At 41.0% G+C, this 16,243-nt stretch overlaps 1 protein-coding gene across 1 annotated transcript in view; it reads left to right on the top strand.

The window, feature by feature from the left end:
• LOC105009504 (E3 ubiquitin/ISG15 ligase TRIM25-like) overlaps positions 1 to 5,400 on the top strand; it is a 90,931-nt gene extending 85,531 nt beyond the window's left edge. The window contains exon 6 of the mRNA XM_034292114.1: positions 4,473 to 5,400. Within this exon, the coding sequence (XP_034148005.1) occupies positions 4,473 to 5,002 (530 nt within the window). The 3' untranslated portion in view covers positions 5,003 to 5,400. The remainder of the gene's footprint in view (positions 1 to 4,472) is intronic.
• The last annotated feature ends 10,843 nt before the right edge of the window (positions 5,401 to 16,243 follow it).

Here is a 16,243-nt window from a genome sequence, read left to right on the forward strand (position 1 = left end):
ATACATGGTACGCACGGTCATTAAACTGTGTTGCTTCCAACGTCTTTTCAAACTAAAACTAACTACATCCAATCAATTATACTATGACGTAGTGCTATCTGACTGGAAGCTCAAAATACTGAAATGTTATCAGACCTAAACATTACTAAATCATGCATTTTAAACCAATACATTTATGAGTTTTCATGAAATAGTTTTTTACCATTTTAACTGTTTTTAAACTAAATTATTATTTTAGATGAACTCGTCCCTATTTGGCTCTTACACTACTCAACCATAATCATGTTAGATTTTGTATACATTTTCAGAAAAACTAAATTCTTCATGTAACTCTTAAAATACTAAGTTCAACTCTTTTTCATCATAGATAATACACATACAGTCCCCCCTGCTTTCACGACAGAGTCAACAGAGAATGACTCAAAGCGTGAAAGCAGAACCATTACAGGACGGACATGAAAAGAAAAATCGATAGTTGGGAGGAATCAATAACATTCATTCAGTAAAAAGTCACAAACTGAAAATCTAACAAAAACAAATGCGAAAATGATAAAAACTTCCACAAAGAATATAAAAAAAAAAAATGTGCCACACGGTCGCTCGTGTGAATGAATGAAACCCCAGAAACCAAGTTGTCTCACCCAGTGAAACTCCCAAATTAGCATATCAAAATTAGCATTTCCACAGGCAATGGCCAAACTAAGTTCAGGCCACACAAACATCATGACTCAATTTACCTCCTAAAGTCTAGGGAATTTTCTCAACTTATGTTATTCAGAATAGTGGCGGTCAGCCAAAATCGCTACAGTCATGCATATGTCATGCAACGACATTAAGATTGTTCTAGCAATTAACAATGTTGGATGACTATAGGTCTCCACCCTTACTACAAATATGTTGAAAAACCATACATTTTGACAGAAAAGCCATAGTTAGCATGCACTTAACATGTGATTAACACAAAACTAAACATACTCATGTTGGGGAAATGACCACAGGTGAGAACAGGCAGAACACCCAAATGGAACCCTTAGTGCAAAGGCCAATCGAGGGGGTCTGCCCCCCTTCCTGGAGCCAAGGAAAGTGTCCACACAAAAATGTCACATGGTCTTCAGACTGTCTGTAGTAAAAGACGTCATGCTTACAACTTAGTCGATATCCCACGTTAACGGAAAGTTCCGAGTTATTGCTCTACCCATCTAATATCGTTGCTGTTCGCCAAAAAAAATTGCTTATCTTATCAACACAGCAACAGAAGGGGGGAAAAAACTCTCAAGAAAGGCCAAGTTAACAGAAAACAAGTCACTAAAATCAAAGAACAATCAGGGAGTGATCCCCAGGATACTCCAGCCTAGATCTCCAAACACAGTCACATCAATCTACCTCATTTGTCAGTTTACCAGGCTAGAATTTAAACGCCGGTAACGAGCTTCAGGCGTAGGTCTGAGAACACAAGTATTATCCCAGTTATCATTGTAAATACAAACATAGTGAAACTCTATTAATTAACCAATCCCAATTCAACATTCAAAATAGGACATCTTAATTTATGGGACAATAGGACATCTCCATACAAGGAGAGAGAAACACACTATTTTTAAAAAAAGCCATAAAAGTTAACAAGTATCCTCTGCAGAGTTCAAGCACCCAGGCAGCTGTACAACCATGAGTCTGTTCCACAGAGTTGAGGGGGCCAGGTTGTTAGTTACCAGAACCCCTCCCTTATATGACAGCTGGGGTAACAACCATTTCTGGCACATACCTTCTCCACTACACCCTCCCAGATCCTTTCCTGGAACACATCAGAGCCTAGAAAACCCCCCTGAGCCCATCCCTACCCCACTGAAGCCCCCTGGGTAACTGAGGAAGAGACCCCACAGGAAGCTGACCTGCCCAAAATGACTCACTCTTTTCCCAGTTGACCCCTACAGAGGAAATCCTCTCATAAAACCAGCTGTTCAGCACACAGAGGATCACAGGCCTCTGCTTTATAAAGTGCAGAGTAGAAATCCACAGCATGTCGGCGCATCTCAAAATTGTCTGTAGTCACTTTCCCATCAGAGAGATGAAGACAGACCATCTCTTTACATGGCGTTATTGACTGGTCCAGGTTAAAGAAAAAAGTGCTGGGAGCATCCATATCTTTGAGGGTGGCAAAGCGAGACCTGATCAAGGCACCCTTCACCCTTTCATGCAAAAAGGACCTTAATTCATGTCTCTTATCATGTAAATTCATGACCAATCCAGGGTCTGTCTGAGTGGTCAGTTAGAGCTCAATCAATTTGATGTCCTGTTCAAGGGCTCTAATAGTCTCTCTAACCTCAACATTAGACAGAGCAGTAGACTGTTGACAAAACACACATTTGGGTCTTCCCAACCTCCCACTGTTGTCTCAAGGACTCAAAATTCCTTTTCAAATCCCTCCATCGTCCCCAAAACAACAAAACCTTTCACAAAACATGATATCCTGTAACAACTTAATATTAAAATATAGGGGTGTAACGATTCATTTTAACAACGTATCACGATTCGTGGTTGTCGATACGATTCAAGGCCGATAATGGTTCATTTAGAACGATACGATCCGAAACGATTCAGTGACTTGAAATCGATTCAGTAACTTTTTAGCCAAAAATTAAACCAGTGTGACTGAAATAAATACCTGGATACTGGACAGTGCAGGTGAAGTTTCCTAGATTCCTGTTGTTTCTTGTAAGGGAATCAGGTATCAATTAATTATGGATATAAACAAACAAGTAAACAACAATTAATGGCAAATGCATTCACAATTTATTTGAATAAAGTGCAACCAACACAGTGTTGTGTGAAATCCCATGGCGCCTTAGTAGGTGGTTGGAGAGATTTGTCGTGATTTGTACTTTACTTGACCTTTACATATCCTACAAACAGCGAGCGACTTATTTAGAACATCCCCGTCTTTGCAAAAGCCAAAATGTTTCCACACACTGGACCGCACTGGTGGCTTGATAATTTCTCGCTCGTCGGCTTCTCCTCTGCCATCTGCTATGCTATGTTTTGTTGTCTTTGCGCTGCTGCTGGCCCAGGGCGATGACGTCACGGAGAGGCAGACTGAATCGAGTAACTTTTATCGCCTTTATCATTAAAAGTGCTAAGAAAAAACATTCATATAAAGTCTGACGTGCTTAAATCCAATGGGTTATTTCCTAGTATCGATACAATCGATTGATTACATTTTAAAACGATGTTAGATCGATATATGTCGTCTGGAAGGCCAACTTGCTGAGCACAGATCGATGTAGTTGGATCATACGAATATAAATCGATACATTGATGTAATAGATGGATCGTTACAACCCTATTAAAATACCAATGTGACATTGACCATCGTGGACAGAACAATTTAAAATCAACCGTAATTATAATATGATCTGAAAACCTCACAGGAAAAATGTCACACCGCACCACTCTACCAGAGTAGCGTTCTGAAACATGTAACCTGTCTAACCTTGCTGCACTCATTTGACCATCAGTCAATTTTAACCATGTGTACTGACTAACATTGGCATTTCTCACTCTCCATACATCAGAAAGATCAAACTCAGTCAACACACCAGACTGACAGGACACAGAATTCAGATGAGGTTCCAAACCCGTGTGATCAACAGTAAAATCCACTGTACAGTTCCAGTCCCCCAAAACCAAACATCCCTGTTGATCACATTGTCATAAAGAAACCTTTATCTTATCAAATACAGGAATGCACTGTGTTCCCTCATTTGGAGTGTAAACATTTAAAAATAAAACAAAACTCCCATAACATCCGCCTTGACCAATAAGACCCGGCCCTTGACAATTTCAGTTATAGATATTACAGTCACCCCCAAACCAGAGGAAAACAAAATAGCCACTCCAGGATGAAAATGTGTACCATGACTAAACACATGCTGCCCCCCCACCACCACATGCCCCAGTCAACCTCATTAGCTTCATCACTATGTGTCTCCTGTAGGAAAACGACATTACGTTGTTTCTATGTAATCACTTCCAATACCCAAGCCCTCTTATTCCAATTCCTCCCTCCATTAATATTAAGAGAACCAACCTCCATAAAGAAAAGAGGGAAAACAGAAGAATACACAGAGAAAACAGAAAATGGGTAAAAGACACCCTGGGATGTATGATATCCATTAATGTTTCGATTTTCTGAACAGCCCCGTCATGCATAGAAATCAGAAATCCACCAAGAGAAAAGGATGAATAAATTGAAAAGGGCCGCCAAAACACTCACTCACACCACTCCCAGCAGGAGACACACACACAGACCGAGACAGACACACCCCCACACAGAGGGAGACACAGACAGAAACACACCCACACAGAGGGAGAGACAGACAGACACACACACACAGAGAGAGAGAGACAAGAGAGACAGACACACACACATATTTAGGGAGCCAGACTGTCACTGATGTTGTTTTTCATCCTCTTAGATTCCTGCCAGCTGACATTGGATCCCAATACAACAAATCAGTTCCTGTGTCTGTCTGAGGGGAACAGAAAGGTGACATGGAGTAATAAGGTCCAGTCCTATCCTGACCATCCTGACAGATTTACCTCCTGTAGACAGGTGTTGTGTAGAGAGGGTCTGTCTGGAGTCTGTTACTGGGAGGTAGAGTGGAGTGGGGGAGGGCTTCGTGTAGCCGTCTCATATAAAGAGATCAGCAGGAAAGGATATGGTTGTGAGTGTGTGTTCGGACGTAATGATCAGTCCTGGGTGTTATTCTGCACTACATCCAGATGTTGGTTCTACCACAATAATACCAGGACTGATAACTCTGTCCACTGCTCCTCCAGAGTGGGAGTGTATCTGGACCACAGGGCAGGAACTCTGTCCTTCTACAGTGTCTCTGACACAATGACCCTCCTCCACAGAGTCCAGACCACATTCACTCAGCCACTCTATCCTGGTTTCAATGTTTATAAAGGAACGTCTGTAAAGATACTGACACCTATTCAGTGATACAGTCTGCGGGTATCAATGTATGATTGATTGACTTTGGCTAATGATTGATTTAAGATTACAGATATTATATAGAACAGCATGATATTGTTTGACATTTATATGGAACGGAGTGAGCCAAAGGTCTTGGTTCCGTAATGACCGTGAACATATGATGAGAGATGCACCTCAATGGTGAAAGGAGTTGATTGACAGCTGAAATTAACCAATCATCACAGAGTTTAGTTTAGTCAGTGTCTAGAACCCTGCTGAACTATTTTAACAGAGACGTTTCGTCTTGATTTGTAGGATTTGTTTTGAGTTGGTTGTTTACTTGTCAACAGAAATATATTTATAAATATCTACCATGTGTATTGAAAGCATTATTAAATGTTGTACAAAACAGAATTTATTTTGATTATAAAATGTTTTGAAATTAATGTAATTATTGACTGTATAGAATGTTTCTGTGTGAGGTGATTTCAGGTAAACAGAGTAACCTCTTTATCTGTTGTCATCTAGTGTGATTGATGGGGCAGATAGGAGTTTATTCACACATTTAATTAACATTTACCTTTGGTTCATGTTCAGCAAACATCTGTTCAGTATTTTATGTGTGATCATAGATTTGGGAATCTTTCAGTAACAGTCATTTGTAGACAGTCTGTTATGCTTTGTAGTAAATTCTACCTGTACTTGTCAATAATCACTATCCAATCTAATTGTTACATTTGGGACACGTTTTAGAGGGACTAATTTTTACATTTCAATGAAACTTAAGGAAGGATTTGCTATAACTTTCATCATTATAAAGAGAGTTTGATTACACAGGATCTTTAAATGGTCTCTGTATGTCCTCATGTCCTCTCAGGTGCTCTTGTTGATTAAAGCATTTAACACAGTTGTTTCACTCATACAACTTATGTCCTGTATTAATTCCTGGCTAAGTTACATTGGTATCATTAGTTGGTCTCTGTTGTCATTTAAAACTGCTTGTTATTCTAAATAGTTTTTCATACAATCTATGTGTGGTTTACCTTCAGTGGCAGAATGTTATTTCAGATAAAACTAGGTTCTAAAGCATTTTCAGAAACTATGGTTTTCTCCCCTGTGTTCACCCTTATATGTATTACCCAGGCTGATCGAAAATAAACAACAAAGTTACAAACTAATAGATGTCATTGATATTATTATTGACAAGCTACAACGACTCAAATGCACGACTCAGAGGGGTGTCACAAGTAACAGTCTTTATTGTTCCAAGAACAAAATGCAGGCAGAGGTATAAAAACGGCAGGCAAAAAATCGTGGTCGAGAACCGAAGCAAGAGGTCTAATAACACGGGAAAACAAACACTGGAGAAAAACGCTGGAGAGAGTGACATAAGTACAACTACAATCTGGCACTGGGAAGTGGGACTGGTGAGTATTTATGAGTGGGGAAGTTGAAAACAAACAGGTGAAACACATTAGGGACGGGGACAGTAATCAAACAGGCGGGAAAGCAAACGATGGGAGGAAGATGAGTGATAAGAGCGACTAATGATGTCAAAATAAAACAGGAAGTGCAAATGAACAAAACAACACACAATAAAAGCAGGAACCTGACAATTATGACACATAGCAAATCTAGCAAAGATTTACAGACGTATATATTTCACCTTTAGCTCAGTCAATGGACTTTGCAATGACAGTAAAGTTTTAGACAAAGGTGAAGCTTAACTGATGTTAAACTAATAAATAACATTAAAATATAATACTGAGAATAAGGAGGCCACATGTTTCTACTATACATGTCAATGTCAAGCATTTATATTAACATCATTTAGCAGAGTCTCTTGTCTTTATGTGACCACATTGACAGTGATGTACAGTTTTAGCAGGAAACGTCTTCCCTCAAATAGTTTTCATGCATGTTTTGTTGTGTGCTTCCACATACGTTTGTTTTGGAGTGTCACGTTAAACCTCAGGACATTGCCAGCCACTGCTGGAGTGTAGCAGAAGAAACTGCAGCAACTTTTAATGGAAACCTCCTCTCCAGAATGCAGGTATAATAAGTGAAGTACCCCAACTGGTTGATCACTGAAGGAAACATGTATTTAAGTCTTAAAGAAACAACATGGAGGAAGAACACTTCAGGGGCACTGACCAACTAAGAAAGCTGTAGGTAGTTCAAGCTGTTTGATTTATTACAGTACATGGAAAACATGGCCTTTTCAGTACTGATGGTGAAATTAGGTTTTCTGAAACATTGAGGCTTCCAGACAATTCTATCCTACATCACATGAAGCCTCATTAAACACAATGGAGTCTAGTGACACCTGCTGGAAACAAATATTTACTGCCAAATCATGACAGATCACGTGCCACCTGTCGTAGGGCAGAAACAATACTGGCATGTAACCATCTCTATGGTAGTAGCACATTGTACTAACATTACCTGATGTTAGCAATTTAGGATTCTCCTGATTTAAATGTATTACATATTCATAACCTATAGTTATAATTATCATTAGGCTAGTGGAACTTCTTCCACCCTAGACCCAAATGGATGGCCTACGTATGAAAGAGTTTATATCCATTACATCCAGACTGTTTGTCCAACCTCTGTGTGTTTTTAGTCACTATTGTGGTTCTCAACTGGTTAGCATAGCATCATCTTCCGCTTATCCGGGGCCGGGTCACGGGGGCAGCAGTCTAAGCAGGGATGCCCAGACTTCCCTCTCCCCAGACACTTCCTCCAGCTCTTCCGGGGGGACACCGAGGCGTTCCCAGGCCAGCCGGGAGACATAGTCCCTCCAGCGTGTCCTAGGTCTTCCCCGGGGTCTCTTCCCGGTGGGACGGGACCGGAACACCTTCCCAGGAAGGCGTTCCGGAGGCATCCGAAACAGATGCCCAAGCCACCTCAGCTGACCCCTCTCGATGTGAGGGGTCTCGAGAGGGGTCTCAACTGGTTACTTCTACTAAAGTTTAGAGACCTGCTGCTCAAACTCTCCATCAGGTGGTGTTGTCTGTACTTTATGACACTCTTATCCAAAGCCACTAAACACAGCAGATTGGGTTAGTGCCTTGCTAACCTTTACACAGATTTAGTTTTTACCTTGTTGATCCAGGGATTCAAACCAGAAACTTCTCAGTTATTGGCCGTACACGCTTTAACTATTAGAGTATCATAAAAAGAGGTCAGAGGTAAGATATAAGGTCTGAGTCTGTAATAATACACAACCTGAGGGGCTCAGAATACAGAGGTATGATATAAGGTCTGACTCTGTTATACTACAACTACCTGATTGTCTCAGAGGACAGAGGTAAGATATATGGTCTGAGTCTGTTATAATGTTATAGGCTATAGCCACATTCTCCATATAACTGTCCCACTCACCCCATAGTAAAACTTAGCTAACTGGTCAACTGGAGTTCTGTTACAACATTCAAACATCCCATCTAACCATGGGGTTGTATGAGGTGATGAGTGTCAGATTAACCCCCAGCAGCTAAGACAACATATGAATGATTTTTATCACATTCCCATTTACATTTGTAAAGCACTCCTTAATGGGTCCAGTTCCAACACCAACTGGTGCCTCCCAACTGTTGTACTAACGGTTGTTATCTGTGACAACTCCGCCCTCTGCTGGTTCACCTCCCCCTGCAGCGGGCGGGCTCCAGCGGTCGACGTCACCGGCCTTCTGACACCATCGTCCATCTCATCATATTTTTCACCTGTGTCCTGTTTAACGCACCTGTTCCTCATCCTCATCATTCCCCCGAGTTTATATGTTCCCTCTGCTCCCTCTGTCTTTGTGTGTAATTGTCTCTGTTTGTATAAGAGCAGTGTACGTTTCAGTTTTCAAACCACAACTTTAGTTCTCGTTATTACATTAAATACTTTATTTCTACCACGCCATTCTCCTGCTCCTCCTTTATCCGACCCCCGAAGACGTGACAGTTATCTATCAGTTTTCGGATGGAAATGGGCCACAACCCTCAGAAATGTCATTTCTTCTATCAATTGGCTACAAACAAATGAGAAAATATTGGCAACAAATAGCCTCTATCTCTAGTAGGATCAGATAGTGTAAATTCAATCTGCTAAAGATGACATGAGGAAATACACTGGTTTCTTATGTATATGACCAATACACTGGTTACACTGTATCTGATGTATATGACCAATACACTGGTTACACTGTATCTTATGTATATGACCAATACACTGGTTACACTGTATCTGATGTATATAACCAATACACTGGTTACACTGTATCTTATGTATATGACCAATACACTAGTTACACTGTATCTTATGTATATGACCAATACACTAGTTACACTGTATCTTATGTATATGACCAATACACTGGTTACACTGTATCTTATGTATATGACCAATACACTGGTTACACTGTATCTTATGCATATGACCAATACACTGGTTACACTGTATCTAATGTATATGACCAATACACTGGTTACACTGTATCTAATGTATATGATCAACACACCAGTTTACACTGTATCGTATGCATATAACCAATATGCTGGTAACACTGTATCTTATGCATGCCAAAAATACGCTGGTTACTTTTTATCTTATGCATAGGACCAATACACATTTATGCTCATAGGTTTGCGTACCCTGGCAGAAATTGGGAAATTTTGGCATTTATTTAGAAAATATGATTGATCATGCAAATAATATTTTATTTAAGGATAGTGATCATATTAAGCCATTTTATCACATAGTTGTTTATAAATCATAATGATAACAAAAATCCCCCAAATGGCCCTGATCTAAAGTTAACATACCCTTGAATGTTTGGCCTTGTTACATACCCACAAGGTGACACACACAGGTTACAATGGCAATTAAAGGTTAATTTCACACACCTGTGCATTCATAAATTGCAATTAGTGTCTGTGTATAAGTAGTCAAAATAAGTTTGTGAGCTCACGTGGATGCACTGAGAAGGTTAGATACTGAGCCATTTTGAGCAGAAAAGATCTGTCAAAAGACTTGCACAATATGACGATCCTTAAACAAAAATGAGCTTCTTGGTCTACTTGCCAGAAAGAAGCCTTTACTACCCGAAAACACCTTGACACGTCTCACAGCTTCTGGCACAATGTAATTTGGAGTGACGAGACCAAAATAGAGCTTTATGGTCACAAGACTCACAACCATAAGCGCTATGTTTGGAGAGGGGTCAACAAGGCATATAGTGAACAAAATACCATCCCCACTGTGAAGCATGGTGGTGGCTCACTGATGTTTTGGGGGTGTGTGAGCTCTAAAGGCACAGGGAATCTTGTGAAAACTGAAAATACTGAGAAATTGCATTATTTTCCACAAAAGCTGTGCATGGGACACTCTTGGACTTTCCAGCACGACAATGACACTAAGCACAAAGCCAAGTTGACCCTCCACAGGTTACAGCAGAAAACATTACAGGTTATGGAGTGATCATTACAGTCTCCTGACCTTTATATCCTCTTTGGTCATCTTGCATGAACCAAATGTTTGAATCCCTCTGGGGAGATTTCAAATGTGCAGTTCATGTAAGACAACCAAAGACTTTGCATGACCTGGAGGCATTTTGCCAAGACAAACGGGCAGCTATACCACCTGCAAGAATTCTGGGCCTCATTGAAAACTATTACAAAAGACTGCACGCTGGCATTGATGCTAAAGGGGGCTATACACAGTATTAAGAATTAAGGGTATCCAGACTTTTGAAGAGGGGTCATTTCATTTTTGTTGTGTTTTATAATTGAGCTTTTCTGTTATGAGCTACAGTGGGCAAATATAAGAAGCTGCTTCACAAGCAGCAAAAGAGGCAACAATAACATGAAGTAACGCTTATTAAGGCACCCAGAGACCAGAGGAGTGATGAGAAGGGAACCAGAGGTAGGAGGACAGTTAAGAAAAGCGGGGAAAGGTTGCTCCAGACACCTCCTCCAAACACCCCCCTCCCCTCAGTCTGTCTGAGAGATCAGGCTGCCGTGCTCCTGTCCCTGCCTACATCGCCCCACCCAGAACAGAAAGAAGAAGCACGGATTACATTCAATAAGAAAGAACCTGGTGAGGTCATCCACAGGTCAGCCAGTATTGCAGAGGGACAGAGACCCACACACTTTGTTTCCTCTCATGATGGTTACAGTTACAGCCTTCTGGAGATGAAGATGCACCAACAACTATGGAGCTCCAGCGAACATTGGCCATCAGTGAAACTTTAGATATAGTAAAGTATTTACCCCCTCCCCAAGCTGGCGCTGACCAATAGTGTGAACATTTGGACATTTTGATAAATATGTAGCCATCTGCCTCGGAACTAGACCTAGTTTTCTAAAATACTGTTAAGTTCCACTACCCCAGTCTGAAAGAACATTCGCCGTCAATGGACTAAATATCCAACCCCTACTGTAAGGACAGGATGGCTGTACTGAACAACTTGGCTGTATAAAATCTGTATCAAAGAGACATTTCAACTAAGACTGAAGGGCCAAAATGACTTTCAATGAAACAGGGCCCAACAGAGTCCTGTTGTGATTTCCGAGCCAGAGCAGAAGAAGCTTTCAACAGCTACTCAGGAATTGCTCCTGATAATAACGTCCTAGAAGAACTATTAAAGGGCATTCTGATTCATGGACTAATCCCTAGCCTTGCCGACAAGGTACATCTGATGTGTTTAAGCTGGGAAACAATCTCATCAGAACAGGTGTGGGATCACGCTGTTCACACAGAGAGACAGAACAGTGACAGAAGCAAAGCAAAGAAAGAAAATGTTCACCGCCCAGATCAAGTTTTATGAGAAGCAGAGGCAGATGATGTTTTAACAGGCTGGAGAGGCTGTGGCGGGTGCAGGAGACGTTGAGGAGTGTCACTGTACACCATCCTCAGGGTCAGAAATAGGATGAGATGGAGAGAGAGCAGGATACCTCACAGCACCACAGCACCAGGTCAGTTCCCTTTCATTACTCAGAATAGTAGAGTGTCTCCAATGTTAACATCTGTGAATGGGGGCCTGCTGATTTCCTGGTTGACCCGGGTGCCACCATATCCATTACATCCAGATACGGTAAGGCTAAAATACTCAGGTCCACACAGAGTTAGATCTGCCTGTGCCTCTGGCATTTCTAAGGCAGAGTATATCACAGTTAAATAAGTTAACACCCCATGATTGACTGATTGACTACACTGAGAGTCCAGCCCCCGTCTGATCTCATCCATTTCCACACAAAAGCCATGAGGGACTCCATACAGTGGACTAATCTGCGTCTCAGAGAAAGTTTTATGTCAGCTGTACTAACTCAAAATGTACTGTAGGCGGTGAAATGCATCCAGTTGGTTACTATTCAAACGTCATGATACTGTGGCCAGAGCTCCATGCCTTCGTTCTGTAGCAGTTACAGAATCGGTGTTAGCCTACGCTGACCTCGTGGCCATGTGCCCTCTTATGGTGCATGTTCTTCACACCGTGCACGCTCTCATCTCACACGCTCGTACAGCTCATCTAACCCCGGCACGGTTATTGCATTGTTAACGATGTCACAGGTCACTTTCAAACGGTGCGCTGTTCTTAACGGAAAGACCCAAGCAGGTCCTCCTGATTCAGTTCATTTTTCACACAGGGACGAGTGAACAGTGAATCCCTGGTTACAAAGAGCCCTTGAATCGGTTCTTCTCCTGACTGGTCCCGAGTTCTTCCTGTTCCTGTTTAATCTGTGTGGTCTCTGGTTCCTCCTTTCGCAGATGGAGACTCAACTCCTGCAAACAGCACTGCTGAGAGACCTGCTGTAACGACTCGTCGTGGTGTAGTGTTGGAGGAACCAGGCGCAGGCGGTACTCTCGTTCGTGGGTTTTTATTAAAACAACAAACAAACCAAACACGAACGGAAAACGAAACTAACTACTGACTGAATGAAAATAAAGTGCGCGACAACGCGTCTTAACAATCAACATTCAACAGTACATTAACAACACTCACCCGTATACTAACAGACAGCAACAATGATCCACAATGTGGGGAGCAGAGGGGAAACATATATACACATACAAATGATACAAATTGGGACCTGGTGTGGAAGATTGGAAACATGTGACAGTCCGGGATGTGTTTGTGAGGTATGGGAACTGAGAAACTATGGCACGGTGGCGCTGCTGCTCACCGCACCATGACACCTGCAGGGATCCTGCAAGGAAGAAGAAACAAGCACAGGTTATTTACTGTCAAAATCAAACACCTGGTTCATACACATTCATAATAAATCTTTCTGAATACAAAATATAATTTCTCAATGTCACTAACTCAAGCTGGCTTGTAAAAGCATGTAGCCAGACATACACCCAATCCTTCATTGACACAACAATGAAACAATCTATGGCAGATTAAAAAAGAAACAAAAAACCTATTGGTTGTAATGAAATGTCTTAATGACTTCCTTTTTGCCTATACTCTGCTCCTCTATGTGCATTAGTCAATGCTCAGGGGTGTGTGGGTGTCTGTGTGTGTGTGTGGCATTGAAGACCATGTTAATTTACACAAAGTTGCCAAAAATTCAAAACATTTTATACTGATTTCCAAACCAGAGGAAAACAAAATAGCCACCCCAGCACTAAAATGTATACCATGACAAAGCACATGCAGCCCAATAAATTACAAAAAGGGCAGCCAAAACTCCACACTCTCTCACACCACTCCCAGCATGCACAGAGAGAGAGAGGATGCACACGCACAAGTCACACACACACACACACACACACACACACACATACACACACATACAGAGTAAGAGAGAGACATTGTCACTGACTTTGTTTTTCATCCTCTTAGATTCCTGCCAGCTGACATTGGATCCCAATACAACATATCAGAACCTGTGTCTGTCTGAGGAGAACAGAAAGGTGACATGTAGTAATGAGGTCCAGTTCTATCCTGACCATCCTGACAAATTTACCTTCTATAACCAGGTGTTGTGTAGAGAGGGTCTGTCTTGAGTCTGTTACTGGGAGGTAGAGTGGAGTGGGGAGTGTTGATTACATGTTATTTTGTGGAACAAGTCATGGTTGACTACTATTAGGAAAACTGTGTGGAAATGAATACTGCAGAGTTGACCAGTGTGGTGAACCAATTTTCATCTAGGACCCATTTTTATGGTGTGCTGGCAAGCGACCAACTACCTAGGGTGCCTGTCCGAGATGTTAAAGATTGTTAATACACACCCAAGCATTCAACCCGGGGAGCACTGGCTGGCTATTTACATAACGGATGATGGCATTGGAAGGTTTTATGACAGTTTTGGAAACCCCCTGATTTTACAAATTTTCCCAAGTCAATCAATGCCTTTCTGAAAACCTGTGAGAATGTGGAATACAGTTCAAAACAAGTACAGGACCTGGTTTCAACCATGTGTGGACAGCATTGTGTGTTCTTTCTCTATCTAATGACAAAAGGTCTGAGTTATAAAGATGTTATGTCTTTTTATGTTGATGATTTACGAGAAAATGATTCCCTAGTCTCAAAGTTTGTAGCTAAGATGTACCAGAGTAAGCGTGATAAGCAAATGTTTAATTGCATACAACATGCTCAATCTTGTGAAACGTTTAATTTGTGCCATGGTTGTTGAAGAAATAGAAAAGCCAATCACGTGTATGAAAACTTTATTATTCGAAAATAAAAACATTTGTAAAACCACATCAATGTCTACATAGTATTTTTCATACAACATTTATTCAAGATAAAACAAACATACAATGAATCACAAAATGCATGAAATAAAAACATTAAAATGGAAGCCATTTTGTGGGGTCCGTGGTATGAGGTTCAAAGAAAGCTTTGGTTGGTTGAAAACCAGTTGCTGGTAGTGTGGCTAAATCATCCATTGTGTCACCAGACGTTTGTTTATACAAATTGATTTTACGTCTTACATGAGCATTGGGAATAGTTGTAAAAGGCATGTTGAGACATGCCATGGCCTCTAAAAACACCCCCCACCCCAACGGTCATCTATTGTCAGCAATTTTATTGGTTGCTGTCACACTTTTAACAAGATCCAGTTGGTGCGAGCCCTTGATTATCTCTCCTTTGAAAACAAATTCACTATTAGAATTCCACGAAGTCACATCTTTAGACCTGTGCATTCTATTAAGAATATATTCAACATTCTTTCTACGCTTCACAGGCACATTATCCAAAATTTCATCAACAAGGTCAACATTTCGGTCAACAGTTTGCTTATTCTCAGTCACGTTTACTACAGCAGACATTGTCTCAGACCCGGGTAGACTTAAAGTCAGTGTGTTTGTATCAAGCTCCCCCTGTCGCACAACAGCCAAAAATCTTTGTAAAATGGCAGAGTATCTTTCAGCTTTCTCATGTAAATCCATATCAGGCTTCAACAGTATATTGTGTTGAAGTCTAACACTTCCCCGAGTTGGTTTGTTGGAAAGGAGAATAAAACACAGGAAGTCAGGGCAATTACCGTAGTTATACGTCCATTTATTACAGAAGCTTCTGGAGACACGTGTCGCCGCACAATGTCTAAGGATCAACATTCAAAACATCATTTTTATACTTCTACTACGCCCAAAAAGATAGAGGCGTTAACTTACAAAGTGTGTGCCATTGGCCCAATCCCAGTTTTATTCCTTATAGGATAACTGCAAGTATCCCCTTGCCCCCCTTTCTGGTTTCTGTCTTGTCTGTCCGACTATGTGTGTGTGTCTCTGACCTGTGACCTGTTTCTCACAAAACAGACATACTAAATCTTTCTATCCCCGGCAACCGCTTGAACAGGTTTTCCTATTCTCCTACTTGCTCCTTCAGTTTCGGTTCATATTACAGACATTTAATATTTTGTTTCATTGGTTACAACAGCTTATAACAGTTCACTAACTTATACAATCACTACATCTACAATTGCAAATCGATGAGTCCAAATCATTTTCAACAGACTGTCTTACATCGGTGCTAGTCGTTTTGGATTCTCACAGTTTTTCTAACTGATGTTGTGGCACCAGAAACATTTTCTGAGCATGCTCCATGTTGTTTAACCCTGTCTCGATGCAATTAGACTGGTTAAGAATGGAACTGCAACGCTTAGTAACGGCAGTAGAAAACCTCCAGATTGGTTGATGGTTTTTCTTTTCCTTGCAACTGAAGTGTTCTTTCTGGACATGTATATAATTTTGGCTTTTTGTCTCTTTACTTTTCGGAGCTGCGACTCGGTTAAGGGTATATTTCCGCGCCTTAGATTAAGCGCT

This window comes from Esox lucius, chromosome 5, assembly GCF_011004845.1.
Source record: "Esox lucius isolate fEsoLuc1 chromosome 5, fEsoLuc1.pri, whole genome shotgun sequence".
Classification (NCBI taxonomy): domain Eukaryota; kingdom Metazoa; phylum Chordata; class Actinopteri; order Esociformes; family Esocidae; genus Esox; species Esox lucius.